The 19,237-nt window shown below is 40.1% G+C and overlaps 1 protein-coding gene across 1 annotated transcript in view; it reads left to right on the top strand.

Annotated features, from left to right (window-relative positions):
• Positions 1-19,237, top strand: part of pcca (propionyl-CoA carboxylase subunit alpha) — a 378,154-nt gene that overhangs the window by 142,220 nt on the left and 216,697 nt on the right. Inside the window, exons 10-11 of the mRNA XM_043691289.2 lie at positions 14,695-14,797; positions 17,132-17,226. Coding sequence (XP_043547224.1) covers positions 14,695-14,797; positions 17,132-17,226 — 198 coding nt within the window. The remainder of the gene's footprint in view (positions 1-14,694; positions 14,798-17,131; positions 17,227-19,237) is intronic.

Below are 19,237 nucleotides of genomic sequence, written 5' to 3'. Positions count from 1 at the left end.
CCAATAGGAAGGAGACCAAACTTGCATGCAATATTTCAAAAGTGGCCTAACCATCGTCCTGTACAGCTGCAACATGACCTCCCACCTCCTATACTCAATGCTCTGACCAATAAAGGAAAGCATACCAAATGCCTTCACTACCCTATGTTCACTATCCTATCCAGCTACAGCTCTACTTTCAAGGAATTATAAACCTGCATTCCAAGGTCTCTTTGTTAAGCAACACTCCCTAGGACCTTACCATTAAGTGTATAAGTCCTGCTAAGATTTGCTTTCGCAAAATGCAGCACCTCTCACTTATCTAAATGAAATTCAATCTGCCACTCCTCAGTTCATTGGCCCATCTGATAAAGATCCCATTGTAATCTGAGGTAACCTTCTTCACTGTCCACTTTGCTTCCAATTTTGGTGACGTCTGCAAACTTACTAATCTACCTCTTATGCTCGTATCCAAATCATTTATGTTATTGACAAAAAGTAGTGAATCCAGCACCGATCCTTGTGGCACTCGACTGGACACAGGCCCATTCTGAAAAGTAAGCCTCCACCACCCTCTGTCTTCTACCTTTGTGCTAGTTCTGTATCCAAATTGCTAGTTCTCCCTGTATTCCGTGAGATCTAACCTTGCTAACTAGACTCCCACAGGGAACCTTGTTGAATGCCTTACTGAAGTCCACATAGATCACATCTACCGCTCTACCCTCATCAATCCTCTTTGTTAATTTTTCAGAAAAACCCAATCAAGTTTGTGAGACATGATTTCCCATGCACAAAGCCATGTTAACTATCCCTAATCATTCCTTGCCTTTCCAAATACGTGTAAATCCTGTTCCTCAGGATTCTCTCCAACCACTTGCCCATCACCGATGTCAGGCTCACTGGTCTATAGTTCCCTGGCTTTTTCGTACCACCTTTCCTGAATAGTGGCACCACGTTAGCCAACCTCCAGTCGTCCGGCACCTCACCTGTACTATTGATGATACAAATATCTCAGCAAGGGGCGCAGCAATTATTTCCCTAGCTTCCCACAGAGTTCAAGGGTACACCTGATCAGGTTCTGGGGATTCATCAACTTTTATGTTTTCAAGACATCCAGTACTTCCTCCTCTGTAATAGGGACATTTTTTAAGATGACCCCATCCATTTTCCTACATTCTATATCTTCCATGTCCTTCTCCACAGTAAACACTGATGCAAAATACTTGTTTAGTATTTCCCCCACCTCCTGCAGCTCCACACAAATGCTGCCTTACTGAGCTTTGAGGTGCCCTATTCTCTCCCTAGTTACCCTTTCGTCCTTAATGTATTTGTAAAAGCCCTTTGGATTCTCCTTAACTTTATTTGCCAAAGTTATCTCATGTCCCTTTTGCCATCCTGATTTCCCTCTTAAGTATACTCCTGCTGCCTTTATACTCTTCTAAGAATTCACTTGATCTCTCCTGTCTATACCTGACATATGCTTCGTTCTTCTCCTGAACTAAACCATCAATTTTTCTAGTCATCCAGCATTCCCTACACCTACCAGGCTCGCCTTTCACCCTAACAGGAAAAACCTGTCTCTGCACTCTTCTTATCTCCTTTTTGAAGTTACCCTTAGTATTCCCTTGTCCTTGGTGGATGTTGTGGCACTGTGTTGGACCTTTCCAAGTACACACAACTCAAGAAGAAGCTCCCTCGTATGCTTAATGCATCCTTCAATAACATATTGTACATAAGGCTACTTAATAAGACAACATCCCTTGTGTTGGGTGTAGTATATTATGGATAAAGAATTGGTTAAAAGAAGGTGGAGAAAGATGGAGGACGGGAAAAAATTCTGGCTGTAAGAGCTGCTCCTTTTTTTGAGGTATTTTAGGTGTTGGAGGTGATTTCCTCAAAGTCCAGGAGCAGCAATTACTGTTTTATATGCTGTTGCATTGTTTTGGAACTTTGGGGAAAAAAAGTTTTAAAAGAAAAGCAGTTTTAAAAGGGAGAAGAACAGACAAAGGAAGCACATGGTGAGGTCAGTGCAGGAGAGAGAGAGAAAGAAATTGACACCAGAGTGAATCTGCACAGTACTGCCTTTGCTGTTTGAACTCATGTATCGCTGGACATCGGAATGTATCTGGGAAAATTAACAAACAGTGAAATTCACAACTGATCTTGAAGGATCTGTTTGGATAAAGTTCACAGCACAGAATCAGATAAGTTAATTATTTTAAGTGGCCGACATAAAGTCTGCAGTAGTGAGTAGAGTGGGTTCTTTCTTGATTATATGTTTTTTGAGATTTGTCTCTTGATTAAACTTAAAATATAAGCCGTCACTATTAATCTAACCTGGGGCAGTCTTTTGTCGAGGAATAAGACGGTGTTATTTTCAGGGTCTGTAGATTGTGAAGGAGCAAAAATGGCCTTTAGTGGAGTGATTTGTGCTTCTTGTCAGATGTGGGAGTTTAAAAAGTGTTTAAGGGTTACTGCGGATTATATCTGCAATAAATGCTGCTGGTTACGAATCTTATCAGATTGAATGGATCGGTTGGAGAGACAGTTAGAAGCAATGAGGAATTTGCAACAGCAACAGTATATGATGAATGGCAGTTATAGGAAGGGGGGAAAGTCTCAGATACAGTCACATAGATGGGTTAACTCCAGGAAAGGTAAGAGAGGTAGGCACGTAGTGCAGGTGTGTTCTGTGGCTATACCGATTTCAAACAAGTATGCTGTTTTGGAAAATGTAGGGGGTGATGGATTCTCAGGGGAATGTAGCACGAACAGCTAAGTTTCAGGTATTGAGACTCGCTCTAATGCAACGAGGGGTACGTTGGGTTCCAAGAGATCAATTGTGTTAGGGGATTCTCTAGTCCGAGACAGATGTTTCTGTGGCCAGCAGCGAAAAATCAGAATGGTGTGTTGCTTCCCTGGTGCCAGGATCAAGGATGTCTTAGAGAGAGTGCAGAATGTTCTCAAGGGGGAGAGGGGCCAGCAAGAGGTAATTGTCCACATTGGAACCAATGACATAGGAAGGGAAAATGTTGAGATTCTGAACGGTGATTACAGAGAGTTAGGCAGGAATTTAAAAAGGAGGTCCTCGAGAGTAGTAATATCTGGAATATTCCCGGTGCTACGAGCTAGTGAGGGGAGGAATAGGAGGATAGAGCAGATGAATGCATGGCTGAGGAGCTGATGTATGGGAGAAGTATTCACATTTTTGGATCATTGGAATCTCTTTTGGGGTAGAGGTGACCTGTACAAGAAGGACGGATTGCACCTAAATTAGAAGGGGACTAATATACTGGCAGGGAGATTTGCTAGAACTGCTTGGGAGGATTTAAACTAGTAAGGTTTGGGAGTGGGACCCAGGGAGATAGTGAGGAAAGAGATCAATCTGAGACGGGTACAGTTGAGAACAGAAGAGAGTCAAACAGTCAGGGCAGACAGGGACAAGGTAGGACTAATAAATTAAACTGCATTTATTTCAATGCAAAGGGCCTAACAGGGAAGGCAGATGAACTCAGGGCATGGTTAGGAACATGGGACTGGGATATCATAGCAATTACAGAAATTTGTCACAGGGATTGACACGATTGGCAGCTTAATGTTCCAGGATACAAATGCTACAGGAAAGATAGAAAGGGAGGCAAGAAAGGAGGGGAGTGGCGTTTTTGATAAGGATAGCATTACAGCATCAAGGGAAGTTATTTGGGTGGAACTGAGAAATAAGAAAGGGATGATCACCTTATTGGTATTGTATTATAGACCTCCTTATATCAGAGGGAAATTGAGAAACAAACTTGTAAGGAGCTCTCAGCTATCTGTAAGAATAATAGGGTAGCTATGGTAGGGGATTTTAACTTTCCAAACATAGACTGGGACTGCCATAGTGTTAAGAGTTCAGATGGAGAGGAATTTGTTAAGTATGTACAATAAAAGTTTCTGATTCAGTATGTGGATGTACCTACTAGAGAAGGTGCAAAACTTGACCTACTCTTGGGAAATAAGGCAGGGCAGGTGACTGAGGTGTCAGTGGGCTAGCATTTTGGGGCCAGCGACCATAATTCCATTAGATTTAAAATCGTGATGGAAAAGGATAGACCAGATCTAAAAATTGAAGTTCTAAATTGAAGAAAGGCTAATTTTGATGGTATTAGACAAGAACTTTCAAAAGCTGATTGGGGCAGATGTTCGCAGGTAAAGGGACAGCTGGAAAATGGGAAGCCTTCAGGACCGAGATAACGAGAATCCAGAGAAAGTATATTCCTGTTAGCGTGAAAGGAAAGGTTGGTAGGTATAGGGGATGCTGGATGACTAAAGAAATTGAGGGTATGGTTAAGAAAAAGAAGGAAGCATATGTCAGGTATAGACAGGGTAGGTCGAGTGAATCTTAGAAGAGTATAAAGGAAATAGGAGTATACTTAAGAGGGAAATCAGGAGGGCAAAAAGGGGACATGAGATAGCTTTGGCAAATAGAACTAAGGAGAATCCAAAGGGTTTTTACAAATACATGAAGGACAAAAGGGTAACTAAGGAGAGAATAGGACCCCTCAAAGATCAGCAAGGCAACCTTTGTGTGGAGCCGCAGAAAATGGGAGAGATACTAAACGAGTATTTTGCATCAATATTTACTGTGGAAAAGGATATGGAAGATATAGAATGTAGGGAGATAGATGGTGATACCTTGCAAAATGTCCATATTACAGATGAGGAAGTGCTGGATGTCTTGAAAAGCATAAAGGTGGATACATCCCCAGGACCTGACCAGGTGTACCCTAGAATTCTGTGGGAAGCTAGAAAAGTGATTGCTGGGCCTCTTGCTGAGATATTTGTATCATCGATAGTCACAGGTGAGGTGCCAGAAGACTGGAGGTTGGCTAAGGGTGGTAAGGACAAGCCAGGGAACTGTAGACCCCTGGCTACAGTAGTTTTTGGTGGGCACGTTGTTGGAGGGAATCCTGAGGGACAGGACGTACATGTGTTTGGAAAGGCAAGGACTGATTAGGGATAGTCAACATAGCTTTATGCGTGGGAAATCATGTCTCACAAACTTGATTGAGTTTTTTGAAGAAGTAATAAAGAAGATTGATGAGGGCAGAGCAGTAGATGTGATCTTTATGGACTTTAGTAAGGCGCTCGACAAGGTTCTCCATGGGAGACTGATTAGCAAGTTTAGATCTCATGGAATACAGGGAGAGCTAGCCATTTGGATACAGAACTGGCTCAAAGGTAGAAGACACAGGGTAGTGGAGGAGGGTTGTTTTTCAGACTGGAGGCCTGTGACCAGTGGAGTGCCACAAGGATCGGTGCTGTGTCCACTAATTTTGTCATTACAAAAATTATTTGGATGCGAGCATAAGAGGTACAGTTAGTAAAATTGCAGATGACACCAAAATTGGAAGTGTAGTGGACAGTGAAGAGGGTTACCTCAGATTACAACAGGATCTTGACCAGATGGGCCAATGGGCTGAGAAGTGGCAGATGGAGTTTAATTCAGCTAAATGCGAGGTGCTGCATTTTGGGAAAGCAAATCTTAGTAGGACTTATACACTTAATGGTAAGGTACTAGGGAGTGTTGCTGAACAAAGAGACCTTGGAGTGCAGGTTCATAGCTCCTTAAAAGTGGAGTTGCAGGTAGATAACCTAGTGACGAGGGCGTTTGGTATGCTTTCTTTTATTGGTCAGAGTATTGAGTATAGGAGTTGGGAGGTCATGTTGCAGCTGTACAGGACACTGGTTAGGCCATTGTTGGAATATTGCGTGCAATTCTGGTCTCCTTCCTATCGGAAAGATGTTGTGAAACTTGAAAGGGTTCAGAAAAGATTTACAAAGATGTTGCCAGGGTTGGAGGAGTTGAGCTATAGGGAGAGGCTGAACAGGCTGGGGCAGTTTCCCCTGGAGTGTCAGAGGTTGAGGGGTGACCTAATAGAGGTTTACAAAATCATGAGGGGCACGATAGGATAAATAGACAAAGTCTTTTCCCTGGGGTCGGGGAGTCCAGAACTAGAGGGCATAGGTTTAAGGTGAGAGGGGAAAGATATAAAAGAGACCTAAGGGGCCACTTTTTCACGCAGAGGGTGGCTATGTGTATGGAATGAGCTGTCAGAGGAAGTGGTGGAGGCTGATACAATTGCAACATTTAAGAGGCATTTGGATGGGTATATGAATAGGAGGGGTTTGGAGGGATATGGGCCAGGTGCTTGCATGTGGGACTAGATTAAGTTGGGATAACTGGTCGGCATGGACAAGTTGGACCGAATGGTCTGTTTCTGTGTTGTACATCTCTATGACTTTATGACTGTAACTGGGATAAAGGATGCATGTCAGGATTGTCACTCCTACATAGCGGACTGCATCAATCAGTAATATTTGCAATATTTATTAATGGCTTAGTGCTCTTGTGGTGCAGCGATAGTGTCCCTAACGTTAAGCTAAAAGGCCTGGGTTCATGTACATTTGGGCCAGATATGTGTCACAGTGTATCTGAGCAGGTTGATTAAAAATATCTATGTTAATGAATTGGACACGCAAAGTGAATGTACCATTGCCATGTTTGTGGATGATGAGTGGCGAGGATAGCACATGGAGTCTGCAGAGGCATACAGGTAGATTGCAGAGAGTGGGCAAAAGCATGGCTGATGGAATATTATATGTGCAGTTTGAATTTTGACAGGAAAAATAGAGGAGTTGAATGCTATTTAAATGGAGAAAGACTGCAGAAAGCACCACCACAGAGGGATTTGAGGATCCTCATGCATAAATGACAAAAAGCTAGCATGCAAGTTCAGCAGCCAATGGGAAATGTAAATGAAATGTTGGCTTTTATTTTGAAGCGAATTGAATAAAAATAGAGAAGTCTTGCTAAAACTATACAAGGCACTAGTTGGACCCTACTTATAATACTAAGGGTAGTCATCTAAGGAAAGATTCTGGCATTGGAGGAAGTCCAGAGACGGTTCACTATGTTGATCCTGGGATTAGAGGGATTTCCTTTTGAGGAGAAGTTGCTTAGATTGGGACTGTATGCTTGGGGATTTAGAAGAATGAGAGGTGACCCCATTTTAACATACAAGATCTTTAGAGGACTTGACAGTTCCTTCTTATTGTGGGAGAGTCTCGGACCAGAGGGCATAATCTTAGAGTAAAGGGTTGCACGTTTAAGTAAGAGATGAGACAGAATTTCTTCTCTGAGAGTAGTGAATTGATTATTTTTATTCCTGCAGAAGGCTTTTCAGGCTTGGCAATTAAAAATAGTTGAGGCTGAAATGTATTTTTAATCAGTAAGAATATCAAGGGTTATGAGGTAAAGATAGGAAAGTCGTGACTGAATGGGCCAAATGGCCACCTTCTGTTCCTAGTTCTTCACTTTCCTCCTTCTCTTTTCTTTTGATTTAACCTCTGCTCATTTTAGTCTGTTTTGATTTGACAGGAACAAATGTTGATTGTAGCCTTAGCAACCACCCTTCTGTGTTTCACAAAATTGATTTTACAATCATTTTGTGCTCACATTCCATTTGCTATGAGTTTACTTCAAGCCTATGATTCTTAGAGCGGAATATTCTTGTTCCTGCCCTTTTATTTGCCAAATCGATTCCTCAAGCAAAAACTCCAGTATTTCAATCTTACATGCTCATTGATAAACATGAGATTCAGTTTTGCTGCCTTCCTTCCTATTTATTGACTAGTGGTGCATAAATGCAGCACATTTGTGAAAACATACCTTGTTCTTTGAGAAGGAAGAATGGTAATAGTTTATAAAGAGCATTTCGTATTCTTGGAATATCCTAATGTACTTCACAGTTAATAAATTATTTGCTGAAGCATAGTAACTTGTGCCTCGTAGGCAAATAGAGAAGACACTTTGCAAATCAGATCTTTAGTCGAGTCCTGGATAGGTAGATGAAGAGTTTTATTTCAGTGTCTTCTCATCTGAAGGACAGCATCTCTGGTCAAAAGCAGCCTGTTAAACTCCACTAGTTTTTAACGTAAATTTCTGCACTGAGACCTGACTACAACCTGTTTCCTTATTTCTTTCTCTATAACATGGACTTACTGTGCTCCTGTCTCGTCTCAGCTGCTGCTGAAATCCATGTGATGCCCTTGTTTCCTATAGACTTGACAGTTTTAAGCCATTTCTGGTGGGCTTTGCACATTGTCTCTTCCCAAACTTGAGATGATGCAAAACTGTGCTGTTCTTCTTGGCATTAATTCCCATTCACCATGCTCCCATGTTCAATGACCAGTTTTACAGTGCACAATCTGGCATTGTTTAGATTTCAAAATTCTGATGTTTTTAAATTTCTGCCTTACCGTCTCCACACTCTGTCACCTTCTCCAGCTATAGAGGTATCTGTGTTGCTTTCAAGCAATCTTGCGGTGTACTTGGATTTCCAAAAAATATTTGACAAAGGTTACAACACAAAATAATAGCTTTAAATTTAACATGGATAAAAAATTAGTTAGCTAATAGGAAGTAGAAGGTAAGGATAAATTTATTTATTTCAGCTTGGCAATCTGTAACTCACGGAGTACCACAGGGATCAAGTATTTCCAATCTCTAACAATGACTTGGATAAAGAATCTGAATTTATTTTCTGGTGAGGCAAAGGTAGATAGAATAGTAAGTTGTCAAGTGGAGATGAAGAGTCTACAAGGGATTTAGAAATGAGTGGGCAAAAAAATTAGAAATGGAATATAATGTGGGTAAAAGTGTACTTTTTCACTTTGACAGGGAAAACAGAAAAGCAGAACACAGAATTGTTACTGAGCCATTGTGTCTGCACTGGTATTCTGAGCATTTTAACTAGGTGCAGTTTTCCAGCCATTTTCCCGCAAATCTTGGTGTTATTTCTTCTTTTGCAAAATGCTTTAAAAATCTGACTTCTGGTTCTTACTCGTTTTACAAGTAGGGTCATTTTCTCCTGGTGCACTTTGTCTAGACCCCTCATGATTTTGAAAACTATTATCAAATCTCCTCTTGGCATTTTCCTGTCCAAGGAAAACAGTCCCAACTTTCCTTGTACCTGAAAGCATTTTTGTAAACCTTTTCTGCACTTTCTTCAATGCATTCATATTCATTCTATAATGTGGTGTCCAGAACTGTATACAATACTCCAGCTGAGGTCCAACCAGTGTATTTATATAAGTACATGTTAACTTTATGGCTTTTGTACTCCATGCCCCTCTTAATAAAGCCTGGAATACTGTGTGCTTTATTAACAGTTGTCTACCTTTAATGGCTTATGAACATATACACTCAGGTGTCTCTGTTCCTGTAAAACATTTAAAATGTCCTTTGTTTAAATTGTCTCTCCCAGTTCTTTGTATCAAGTTGTATCAACTTACACTTATCCATACTGAACTTCATCTGCCATCTATCCATCCACTCTATCAACTTGTCTATGTCACTTTAACTTCTATACTGTGGTCTTCACTGTTTATAATCCACCTTTGTTTTGTGTCATATGCAAAGTTTGAACATTTTTTTTGTTATGGACCAGACCAAACTTTCTTCAACTATAGTAAAGAGATAGCCTGGACCTTAACTTTTATCTTATTTAAAGTTTAAAGGCAAGTATAAGATGCTGTGTTCCAGATGTAATTCAATTGGTCATGCTACTTAGCTTTAAGCATAATACACTTCCTTACATCCAGTTAAAATGCTAACAAACAATGAAGAATAAGTGTATTAAGCTCTATTGGAAAACCTAACAGAATAGTAGACTATTTAACTCCCAAACAGCAACTGTTCCAATATAGTAATATCTCAAAAACACACCCTTGGCAAAGGCGCATTCAATAAAATAGATTGTCTCAGATGTGATGTTTCTCCAGTACAAGAGAAAGTTCTGGCAGGGAGGGAGAACTCAAGCTTTTTGTTTGGTGTAGCCGAGAAAGATGTACAGCATCTTCCACGGCCAACTTCAAAACCCCAACAATAGAACTAACCTGAAACCCAGGTTCTGTGGAAGCCTGACTCCACCCATTTGTGCTGCTTCTATTGTTCTAACTATGGAAAAAAACACACCCAGGGTCTCACAAACTGTTTACTTTATTGGCTTGGAAGAGACAACTCAGCATATCTGGCTGAAGAGCTTTCTTCAAAAAGAAAGGACGAAATACACTTCTTAAAGCCATAGTATTGTCATACTTTGCAGATCACATCTAGATGCTTTATATATTTCAACAAAAGCATGGGTTCCAATATTGATCCTTGGAGAACTCCAGTACAAACCTTCTTTCTGCCTGAAAACTACCTGTGAACAGTAACTCTATTTCTTATTCCTCAGCCCATTTTATATCCATATTACTGCTGTCTTTTTTATTCCATGACCTGTTCCTATCATCACAAGTCTGTTGTGTGGCATTGCATTGATTTTTGGAAGTTCATGTACACCGCATCATTAGTGTTGGATCGAGCAATCCTTTCTGTTATCGCTTCAGAAAATTCCAGCAAGTAATCCATTTAAATGAGGAGAGATTCCCTAAGTAGTGGTACAGAGCGATCTGTATGTACTGATACATGAATCAGAAAATGTTAGTATGCAAAAAGAACAAGTGTTTAAAAAGGCAATGGAATGTTGGAGTTTATTGTAAGTGGAATGGAGTACAAAAGTAGGGAAGGTTTACTGCAGCTGCACAGGACCTTGGTGAGACTGACATGGAATACCATATACAGCTTTGAATTCTATATTTGTAAAAGGATGTAATTATGTTCAAAGCAGATCTGAGAAGTTACATTGGGTTTATTCCTGGGATGAAGTGCTGAACCTATGAAGAAAAGTTGAACAGAGTTGTAGGGAGAAGATGGGGGAATGATATTAAGTGAATTCCTCATTTGGAGAGCCATTTCTGATGCATTGGTCACATGGCCACCCTCTGCACCATAACAATTCCAGGATTCTGAGGTTGTATCTTTTCATTACAGAGTTTCAAAGACTGCGAGGTAATCTTGTTGAAACATATAAAATTTTGAGGGGATATGACAGGCTATATAGCAGATAGATGTTCCTTTTGTGTGATGGGCCTGAACTAGTCCGCATAGTTTTAAAAATAATAGATTTCCTCTTTAAGGTAGAGATGAAGAGAATCTTTTTTTCTCTGAGGAGTTATTGTTCTCTTCCTCTGAGAAAGTACTGGAGGCTGGTCATTATATTTATCCAATGCTGTGTAGGTAGATTTTTGATTGGCAAGTTATTCAAGGGTTATGGGACGCAGATAGGAAATTGGAGTTGAGACAGCAATTATATCAAGCATGATCTTACTGCTGTTGAGCAGGTTTGAAAGGCCAAGGGGCCTACTTCTACTCTGCAGTACTATGTTCTTGTGATCTTTGAGGATCCCTGACTTTAGTCGCTTTACCATTAGTGTTTTCACCTCCTAATAAGCAAATAACGAAAGGATGTTTGGTTGAGATAAGAGAATGTGCTTAGTAACTGTGTAACTGTACCTCAACGTTTTCAGGCAACTTTAAGAGAGGAGAGAAGAAAATTTCAAAGAGAAAGAACTTGCACTGGGCAAAGCACCTTTAACCATTGCGTTAGTACATTTACCAATCTGTTGATAAAACTGTTCATGATTTTGTCATTATTGGTCATTAACTTCACTACAGCAATAACAGTTTGTATTTACATAGCACTTTCAATATAGTAAAATGCCCCAGGGTGTTTCACAGAAGCGACAGGTACATAAGTCACATAACAAGATAAGGGGGCATTATGACAGGTGACCTTACACTTGATTTTAAAGAGCATCTTAAAGGAGGAGAGAGTGATAAAGGTTAAGGGAGGGAATTTCAGAGTTCAGCATCCAGGCAGCTGAAGGTATGGCTACTAGTGATAGAGTGATTAAAATCATAGAAGTCCAGGAGGCTGGGATTGAAGGATTGCAAAGATCTCAGAGGGTTGAAGGACTGGAGGAGATTACAGAATGGAGAGGGCATAGCCATGGAAGGATTTGAAAACAAGGATTAAAATTTTAAAATCACGTCTTTGCCAGACTGGAGCCTATGTAGATCAGTGGGCAGAGGTGATGGGTAAACACAGTGTGCCAATATACAGTCACAGAGCCATACAGCATGGAAACAGACCTTTTGGCCCAACTTGTCCATGCCAACCAGGTTTCCTAAACTGAACTAGTCCCATTTACCTGTGTTTCACCCAAATGCAACTAGAGCTGACTCTTGCCAGAGATCAGCAAGTTTCACAGGCATTTCTCTTCATGTGCCCTGGTGAGTTTATTCATGCTATCTTCCCAAACGTGCCTCGTTACCTGTGCACTATGCCATATGGTATCCTGCTCACCTTATTCTCCCATTTGTCGTGGTAGAACAGCAGAACACTGCTAGCATATCCTGGGATTGCTGGCATCAGCAATATCTTTAAAATACATCTATAAACTCAGCTAAGTGCTGGAAGTCCACACCTGTCCTGAACAGTTCCTGTCAATTGTCCCTAGACATGTCTGACGGATGGAAATTGGCACGCTGCTTTGCCGATGGGGTCCTCGTGGTCCTGGTTGACAGGAAGGGCATTCAGTTACTGCCCATGGAACGTTGTCTGAGATGTTGGTGACTGATGGAGGACTGGAGGACAAGTGGCTAGCTGCAGTCAGCAGATTTATTGGATAGGCATATGGAGGATAGTGGGCTAGTGTAGGTTAGGTGGGCTTGGATCGGCGCAACATCGAGGGCCAAAGGGCCTGTACTGCGCTGTATTTTTCTATGTTCTATGTTCTATTACTTCTCTTTCGCTGCTGCTCTTTCGCTGTGTAGCTTTTACCCGATGTGTAGGAGAATTGGAAGCTGCATGTTGATGGGGTGACATGATGTAATAATGAGGACATTAATGCTTGCAAATAGTCTTCTCACTACTCATTATTGGGATACTGTTTCGCTGTTCGTCATTTGATTGAAAATAGGACTTTTTGCACTCAATATCAAGATTCATGTCATTACAAATATCTAGTGATTTGTCCAACTTCCTTGCCAATGACCATGCCATTCATGCTTAGGAAGATTCTGTCATAGGTTTTTATCATTATCAAATTTATATCAAATTGTGAGACCCATGACTGACAACATGGTGCCTTATGGGATATGGGCCTTCAGTTCCTTTGCAGGTGCCACTGCTATAAAAAGGTGCATGCTCCATATTATACAGGGTTAGAATTCAGATCTGAAAAAATGTTTAGTAATATTCTGAATTAATTTAAATTAAACAATCTTAAATGATCAGATGAAGATTATGCTAAAGTGGAGCCATATTGTCTTCTGGTAGCTTGCCTCACAATTGAAGCATTTCTGGATTTAGTTCAAGTAGGGAAGTTCCCACTATTTAAAAATGAATAGCTTCTCTATGGGGCACTCATTTGTAAATTTGGTTTAAGTTGAATTGTGGTTACGATTCGGTCTTCATTGGCCACTGAATCAAAATATTTGGGGACAATTTTTATGCTAGTGTTGAAGAAATGTGCGAAGATTAACGTTCAAATTTCTCCTCGTGCCTCATTCATTATTGTTAGCGAAAAGTCACTGACATCTGTTCTTGTACAATTGAAAGAAAGAAAATATTCTTCAAAAGCCCCCATCAAGTATGAAATTGTTACTGAAATAGGAAATCAGAGCGTTTAGATATATGCTATAATACAAATCTGCTACTAGAATTCCAGTTTCAGTTGGAAAGACCAAGCAAAAGTGATTAAATCGGCACCAACATTCATTCATTTGTGATTGAATAAACAAAGAGCTTTGTTTTACATCAGAACTTCCCAAATGCTTTATAGCCAATAAAGTACTTTTTTAAATGCACTCACTATTGTGATGTGAGAAACACAGAAGTCAATTTGCACAAGGAACCACCGAAACAGCAACAAGATACTTACTATATATCTGTTTAGTTTGCAGAAATAATATTGAACGGGACAATGGCTGATGTCCATCCTACTTATTTAAATAGTGACCGTTGGATCTTTAACATCCATCTGAGAGGGTAGAAGAAGACTTATTTAATATTTCATATGAAAGTCAGTAACCTAACAGCACAGCACTCCCTCAGTTTTGTATGGGAAGTAGCTGTATGCTCAAGTTTGAACCTATGACATTCTACCTCAGAAGCAAAACCATACTGAGGGTGAGATCAGTGAACTAAGTGAAACTGGGATCCCACTCCAGAACTATCTGACCTGTATGACTACAATTACATGCTGTCAAGATTAGAGTGCTGCTGGAAAAGCACGGCAGGTCAGGCAGCATCCGAGAAGCAGGATACGCTGCCTTTCCAAACTGAATCATTGGGGAAGATTGCAATGAAATTTAATTAGGCTGTGGATACATGGGAAGCAAATGGAGATGAATCTAGAACTTCCAGAAAACAGAATTTGATCTGCTCTGTTTGAAGCAACTGAGTTAAGTACTGTATTTAAATGTTATATTTTAGTAATATTGCTTGGATTCTAATTTAATTTGTGTTTGACATATACAGATTTTTGTAATTTAGTTTAATTTTTTAATTAAGTAAATGTTGAAATAATTAATCTTGTTTTCGTCCTGTTATTTAAGAGGACAATAAAAATTTGATTATTTCAATTATTACAGTGAAAGAACTTTCAATTTTATATGTGTAATATCTCAACTGGTTACAGTGATGTGTAAAACTCGTACTAAAATATAATACTCAAATTAAAACGATTGTGCTCTGATAAATGTTTTTCTCCCCAATTCTTTAGGGAAGGGTTTAGATTTTCTTCACAGGAAGCAGCTTCAAGTTTTGGTGATGATCGGCTTTTGATAGAGAAATTCATTGATAATCCTCGTCACATCGAAATTCAGGTTAGTTAATTCAGGATTCTTTAATTGAAGATTCTTGGTCAAAAAATGTTGCAGTTTTAACAAGTTTATGCAAAGAAGTGGATGGACCAATCATTGGCTTTTCACAAATGGAATTTGCCTTCAAATGTAGCCAATAATAGATGGGGGTACAGATCTTTGACTGGAATAGTCCTGAGTGAAGTGTTTTGCATGTTCAGTCTTGCTTCTAATGGGTATATTTACTGCAATGGAAAACTGTTCCCTAATTTGCCACCAAATTAACAGTATCATTCAGATGAAGGAGTAAAATTGGTTAAAATATGAGCAGGCAGTGGGGCATGGTGGAACTTAGAACTGATGCATCTGCTCTTAGCTTGTTGCTCAAATATGTTTAGACAAAATATGGAGAGCTCTGCTCTGTGACTAATGAAGCTGGGCTTCTTGCCGGAGGGTATTTGGTATTGAGATTGGGTGTTTGCAAATGAACTTCTTTCATTTCAAGTATTACAGTGGGCTTGAAACCTCCCTCAAAATCATGAAATTGTGACTTCTTTAGGGTCACTACCACAAACAATGTACTAAATGTAAAAAATGAGTTCACTACATGATCAGTCATGAATCTCAGCAAGTGTTGTTTTAGTATTCAAACTGGTGAAAAAAGGAGAATTTGGACTTTAATTTTTAAATGTGCAAATTTCGTAGACTCCATTGTATCGAAACAGGCCATTTGACACAGCTGGTCTATGCTAGTAGTTACGTTGTGCACAAACCTCCTTCTGTCCATCTTCACCATGCTGTGTCAAAGTATCCTACTATTTCTTTCTCCCCTTAATGTACTTACCTCAACCAATCCCTGCAGTTGGAAGTTCCACATTTTCACCACTCTGGATAATGATTATGCTCCTGAATGTCCTATTCTATTAATTAGTGATTATCTTATAATTGATAACCCCTGCTTTTGGTCTTCAAAACAATTGGAAACACTCCAAATGTACCCTGCATAATCTTCACGATCTTAGTCAGGTTATCTCTCAGCTTTCACTGAAAAGTGTTTGATTTCCTAATAAATCTGTAATGCAGATGCGCATGTAGACCCTAAATTGTGAATTATTTTTAAAAGAGCCATATAGAAGCCTGACATCATCCAGGGAAAGCAACCTACTTGATTAACACTCCATCCACCATCTTAAACATTCACTCCCTCACCACTAATGTTTAGTGGCAGTTGTATGGACCACATGTAAGCTCCACTGCAGCAACTCACCAAGGTTCCTTTCGACCGCACCTTCCAAACCTGTAACCTCTACCATTTGGAAGTACAAGGGCAACAGGGCACATGGAACACCACCACCTACAGGTTCCCATCCAAACCATCCACCTTCTTGGCTTGGAACAAGATTGTCGTTCATTCACTGTCATTGGGTCAGAATCTTGGGATTCTCTTCCTAACATCACTGTGGATGTATCTATACCATATAGACTGTAGAGTTTCAAAAAGCCAACTTGCTACCCTTCTTTTGAAGAGTAACGATGGATGGAAAGCAAATCTGGACTAGTCAATGAAGTCCATTCTGTGAAATTATTTAAAAGAAAATAAATAGGGGAGATCCCCGTTTTATTCCTGCAGTGGCCTGAATCAACTGATCTTAGCTGAGATACCAAGAGGGTACTGCAATTAGCCTCAATACATTTGGGTAGGAATGGGCAAAATCGAGGTATGTTGCATTGCTGTTCTTCATCTCATCATCTCTACTGGTGATGTCTTGTGATCTGCTGGGGAGATTAAGTCCATAAGACATACCCATGAAGTCAATCAATCTGCACCCACTCACTGTCAAGCTCCAACATGATGAAGAGGCACTTCAGGACACCTAAAACTTTTTGTTCTGTTACGCATGGTATCTAGTTTTATGAGATTTGAAACTTTGAAGAAAGGAGAAAGTTGGGGCTGCAGATGTTGGAGGTCAGAGTCAAAGTGTGTGGTGTTGGAAAAGCGCAGCTGGTCAGGCAGCATCCGAGGAGCAGGAGAATTGACTGATCAGAGAATCCTGATGAAGGGCTTATGTGCGAAACATCGATTCTCCTGATCCTTGGATGCTGCCTGACCAGCTGTACTTTTCCAGTGCCACGCTCTTCAACTTCGAAGTCAAATTTGGGGACTTAATGCAAAATAAAATCTGCTTTCAAATAGTAAATATAATTTTAAATTTGCCTAAAAAATGTGGAACTTGACTACATATTTGATGGATGATATTGTTCTGGGTCCACGTGTTAGTGTGCTTTTTCCTCCATTATTGTATCAAAAATCATTTCATACCCATAAATGCCTTTCAATGCAATAATGTTTGCCTGTAGATTTTAGGCGACAAACACGGTAATGCCCTCTGGCTGAACGAGAGAGAATGCTCCATTCAGAGAAGGAACCAGAAAGTAGTTGAAGAAGCACCCAGGTACGCCATTTACCAAAATGTTTAATTACCTTCTTACTAATTAGTGTCATTAAAGTTATGATTACAAAAAAATCATTTTCAACTTTAAACACTGGAAGACAAAGAAAGTTATGGATGTTCTAAAGACCAGAATTGGAAGGGAACAGGGTTTATGGAAGGTTGTGTGTTTGGAGGGTATTGCAGGGATGTGGAGTGGTGAAGTGATGGGGGTTGGGGGCTTTGAAAACCAGATAGAAAATTTTAAACAGGGTAATGCCAGATTATAGCCAATGTTGATCAGTAAGCACAGGGCCAATGGGTGGTAGCAACATTTGTGACAGTTAAGGGAAGGGCAACATGACCAACCAGGAAAACATTGGAATAGGCAAGACCGCAGGTAATAATGTTCTGGTTGAGTAGCAGATGCGCTGAAGCAGTTCCAGAGATGGTGAGTGTTGCGGAGACTTCAGCCTATGATGCACATGATATATGCTCAGTGTTAAATAGGTTTAAATGGTGTGTCCAATGTTGGACAGTAACCAGGAGGGGGATGGAGACTGTGGCTAGGGAACAAAATCTTTACTGGGGACCAAAATCAATAGCTTCGTTCACAGCAAATTTTAGTTGGAAGATATTTCTGCTCATCCAATACAGGCTGTCAGGCAAGTAGTCTTCCTTTAAAACTTTAAAACAGAATTTGTCTTCCTTTAAAAGTTTTTTCATAATCTTTTTGAAAATACATCTATGATTCACTTCTGCCATGAAATGTCATGGACTTTTACATTAAGGAAAATCTACAAATTTCTTCTGTTTATTGTTAGTGGTTGATGTCGTAAAGTTAGAAACAACTTGCATTTCTATAGAGCCTTTCACAACCTTAAAATAATCCCAAAACCAATGGAGTTTTTTTTTCAACTGTTACATGCAGGGGACACAAGAGTTATTGTGAGCTCCCACAAACAGCAAAGTGACAAATATGGCTAATCCATTTTACTAATGTGGGTGGAGGAATAAATACTGGCCAGAACTCTCTTGTTCTTCGAGATAGTGCTCTCCAGTCTTTTATGTCCATCTGAGAGGGCTGAAAAGGCCTTAGTTTATTGTTTCATCTGAAATGCAGCACTGGAAGTGGGAGTGTCATCCTAGATTATGCCCCTTATACATTCATGACTGTGTGGCCAAATTTCACCCCAACTCCATTTATAACACCATTGTTGGTCAGATTTCAAACAATGATGAGATAGAATAAAGGAAAGAGATTGAGTGCTTAGCAGCACAATGTAAAGACAGCAATCTCAGCATCAATGTCAGCAAATTGAAGGTATTGGTCATTGACTTCAGGAAGTGGAGTGGAGGGCACTCCCCTGTCTGCATCAATGGTGCTGAGCTGGAGATGGTTGAGAACGTCAAGTTCCTGGGAGTGAAGATCACCAAAATTCTGTCCTGACCCATCCACATCGATGTGATAGCCTGGAAAGGAATCAGTGTCTCTACTTCCTCAGAAAGCTAAGGAAATTCGGCATGTCCACAAAGACTCTTACCAATTTTTAGAGATGTACCGTTGATACATCCAGATAGGATGTTTTCTATGCACGATATAGAAACTGCTGATCCCAAGACTGCAGGAAACTACAGAGAGTAATGAACACCGTCCAGTCCATCACTCAAACCAGACTTCCATCCATTGACTCCATCTACACTTCCAGCTGCCTTTGGAAAGCAACTAACATAACCAAAGGTCCCTCCCATCCTAGTTATACTCTCTTCCACCCTCTTCCGTTAGGCAGAAGATATAAAAATTTGAATACATATACGAACAGATTCAAGATCAGCTTATTCCCTGCTGTTTTGAACGGAACTTGCAAATTCTGATCTCACTGTCTGCACCTTCTCTGCAGCTGTAACGCCATATTCCTGTTCTGCTACCCTGATGCACTTTGTATGGTACAATCTGCCTGTACAGCATGCAAGACAAAACTTTTCACTGTATCTTGGTACATGTTTCAAAGTAGGAATTTATAAAATGTCACAT

The sequence above is a fragment of the Chiloscyllium plagiosum genome, unplaced genomic scaffold, assembly GCF_037043375.1.
Source record: "Chiloscyllium plagiosum isolate Xiang-an unplaced genomic scaffold, Cpla_swu_hap1 HiC_scaffold_6, whole genome shotgun sequence".
Taxonomy (NCBI): Eukaryota; Metazoa; Chordata; class Chondrichthyes; order Orectolobiformes; family Hemiscylliidae; genus Chiloscyllium; species Chiloscyllium plagiosum.
This window is presented reverse-complemented; position numbering and strand designations above follow the sequence as displayed.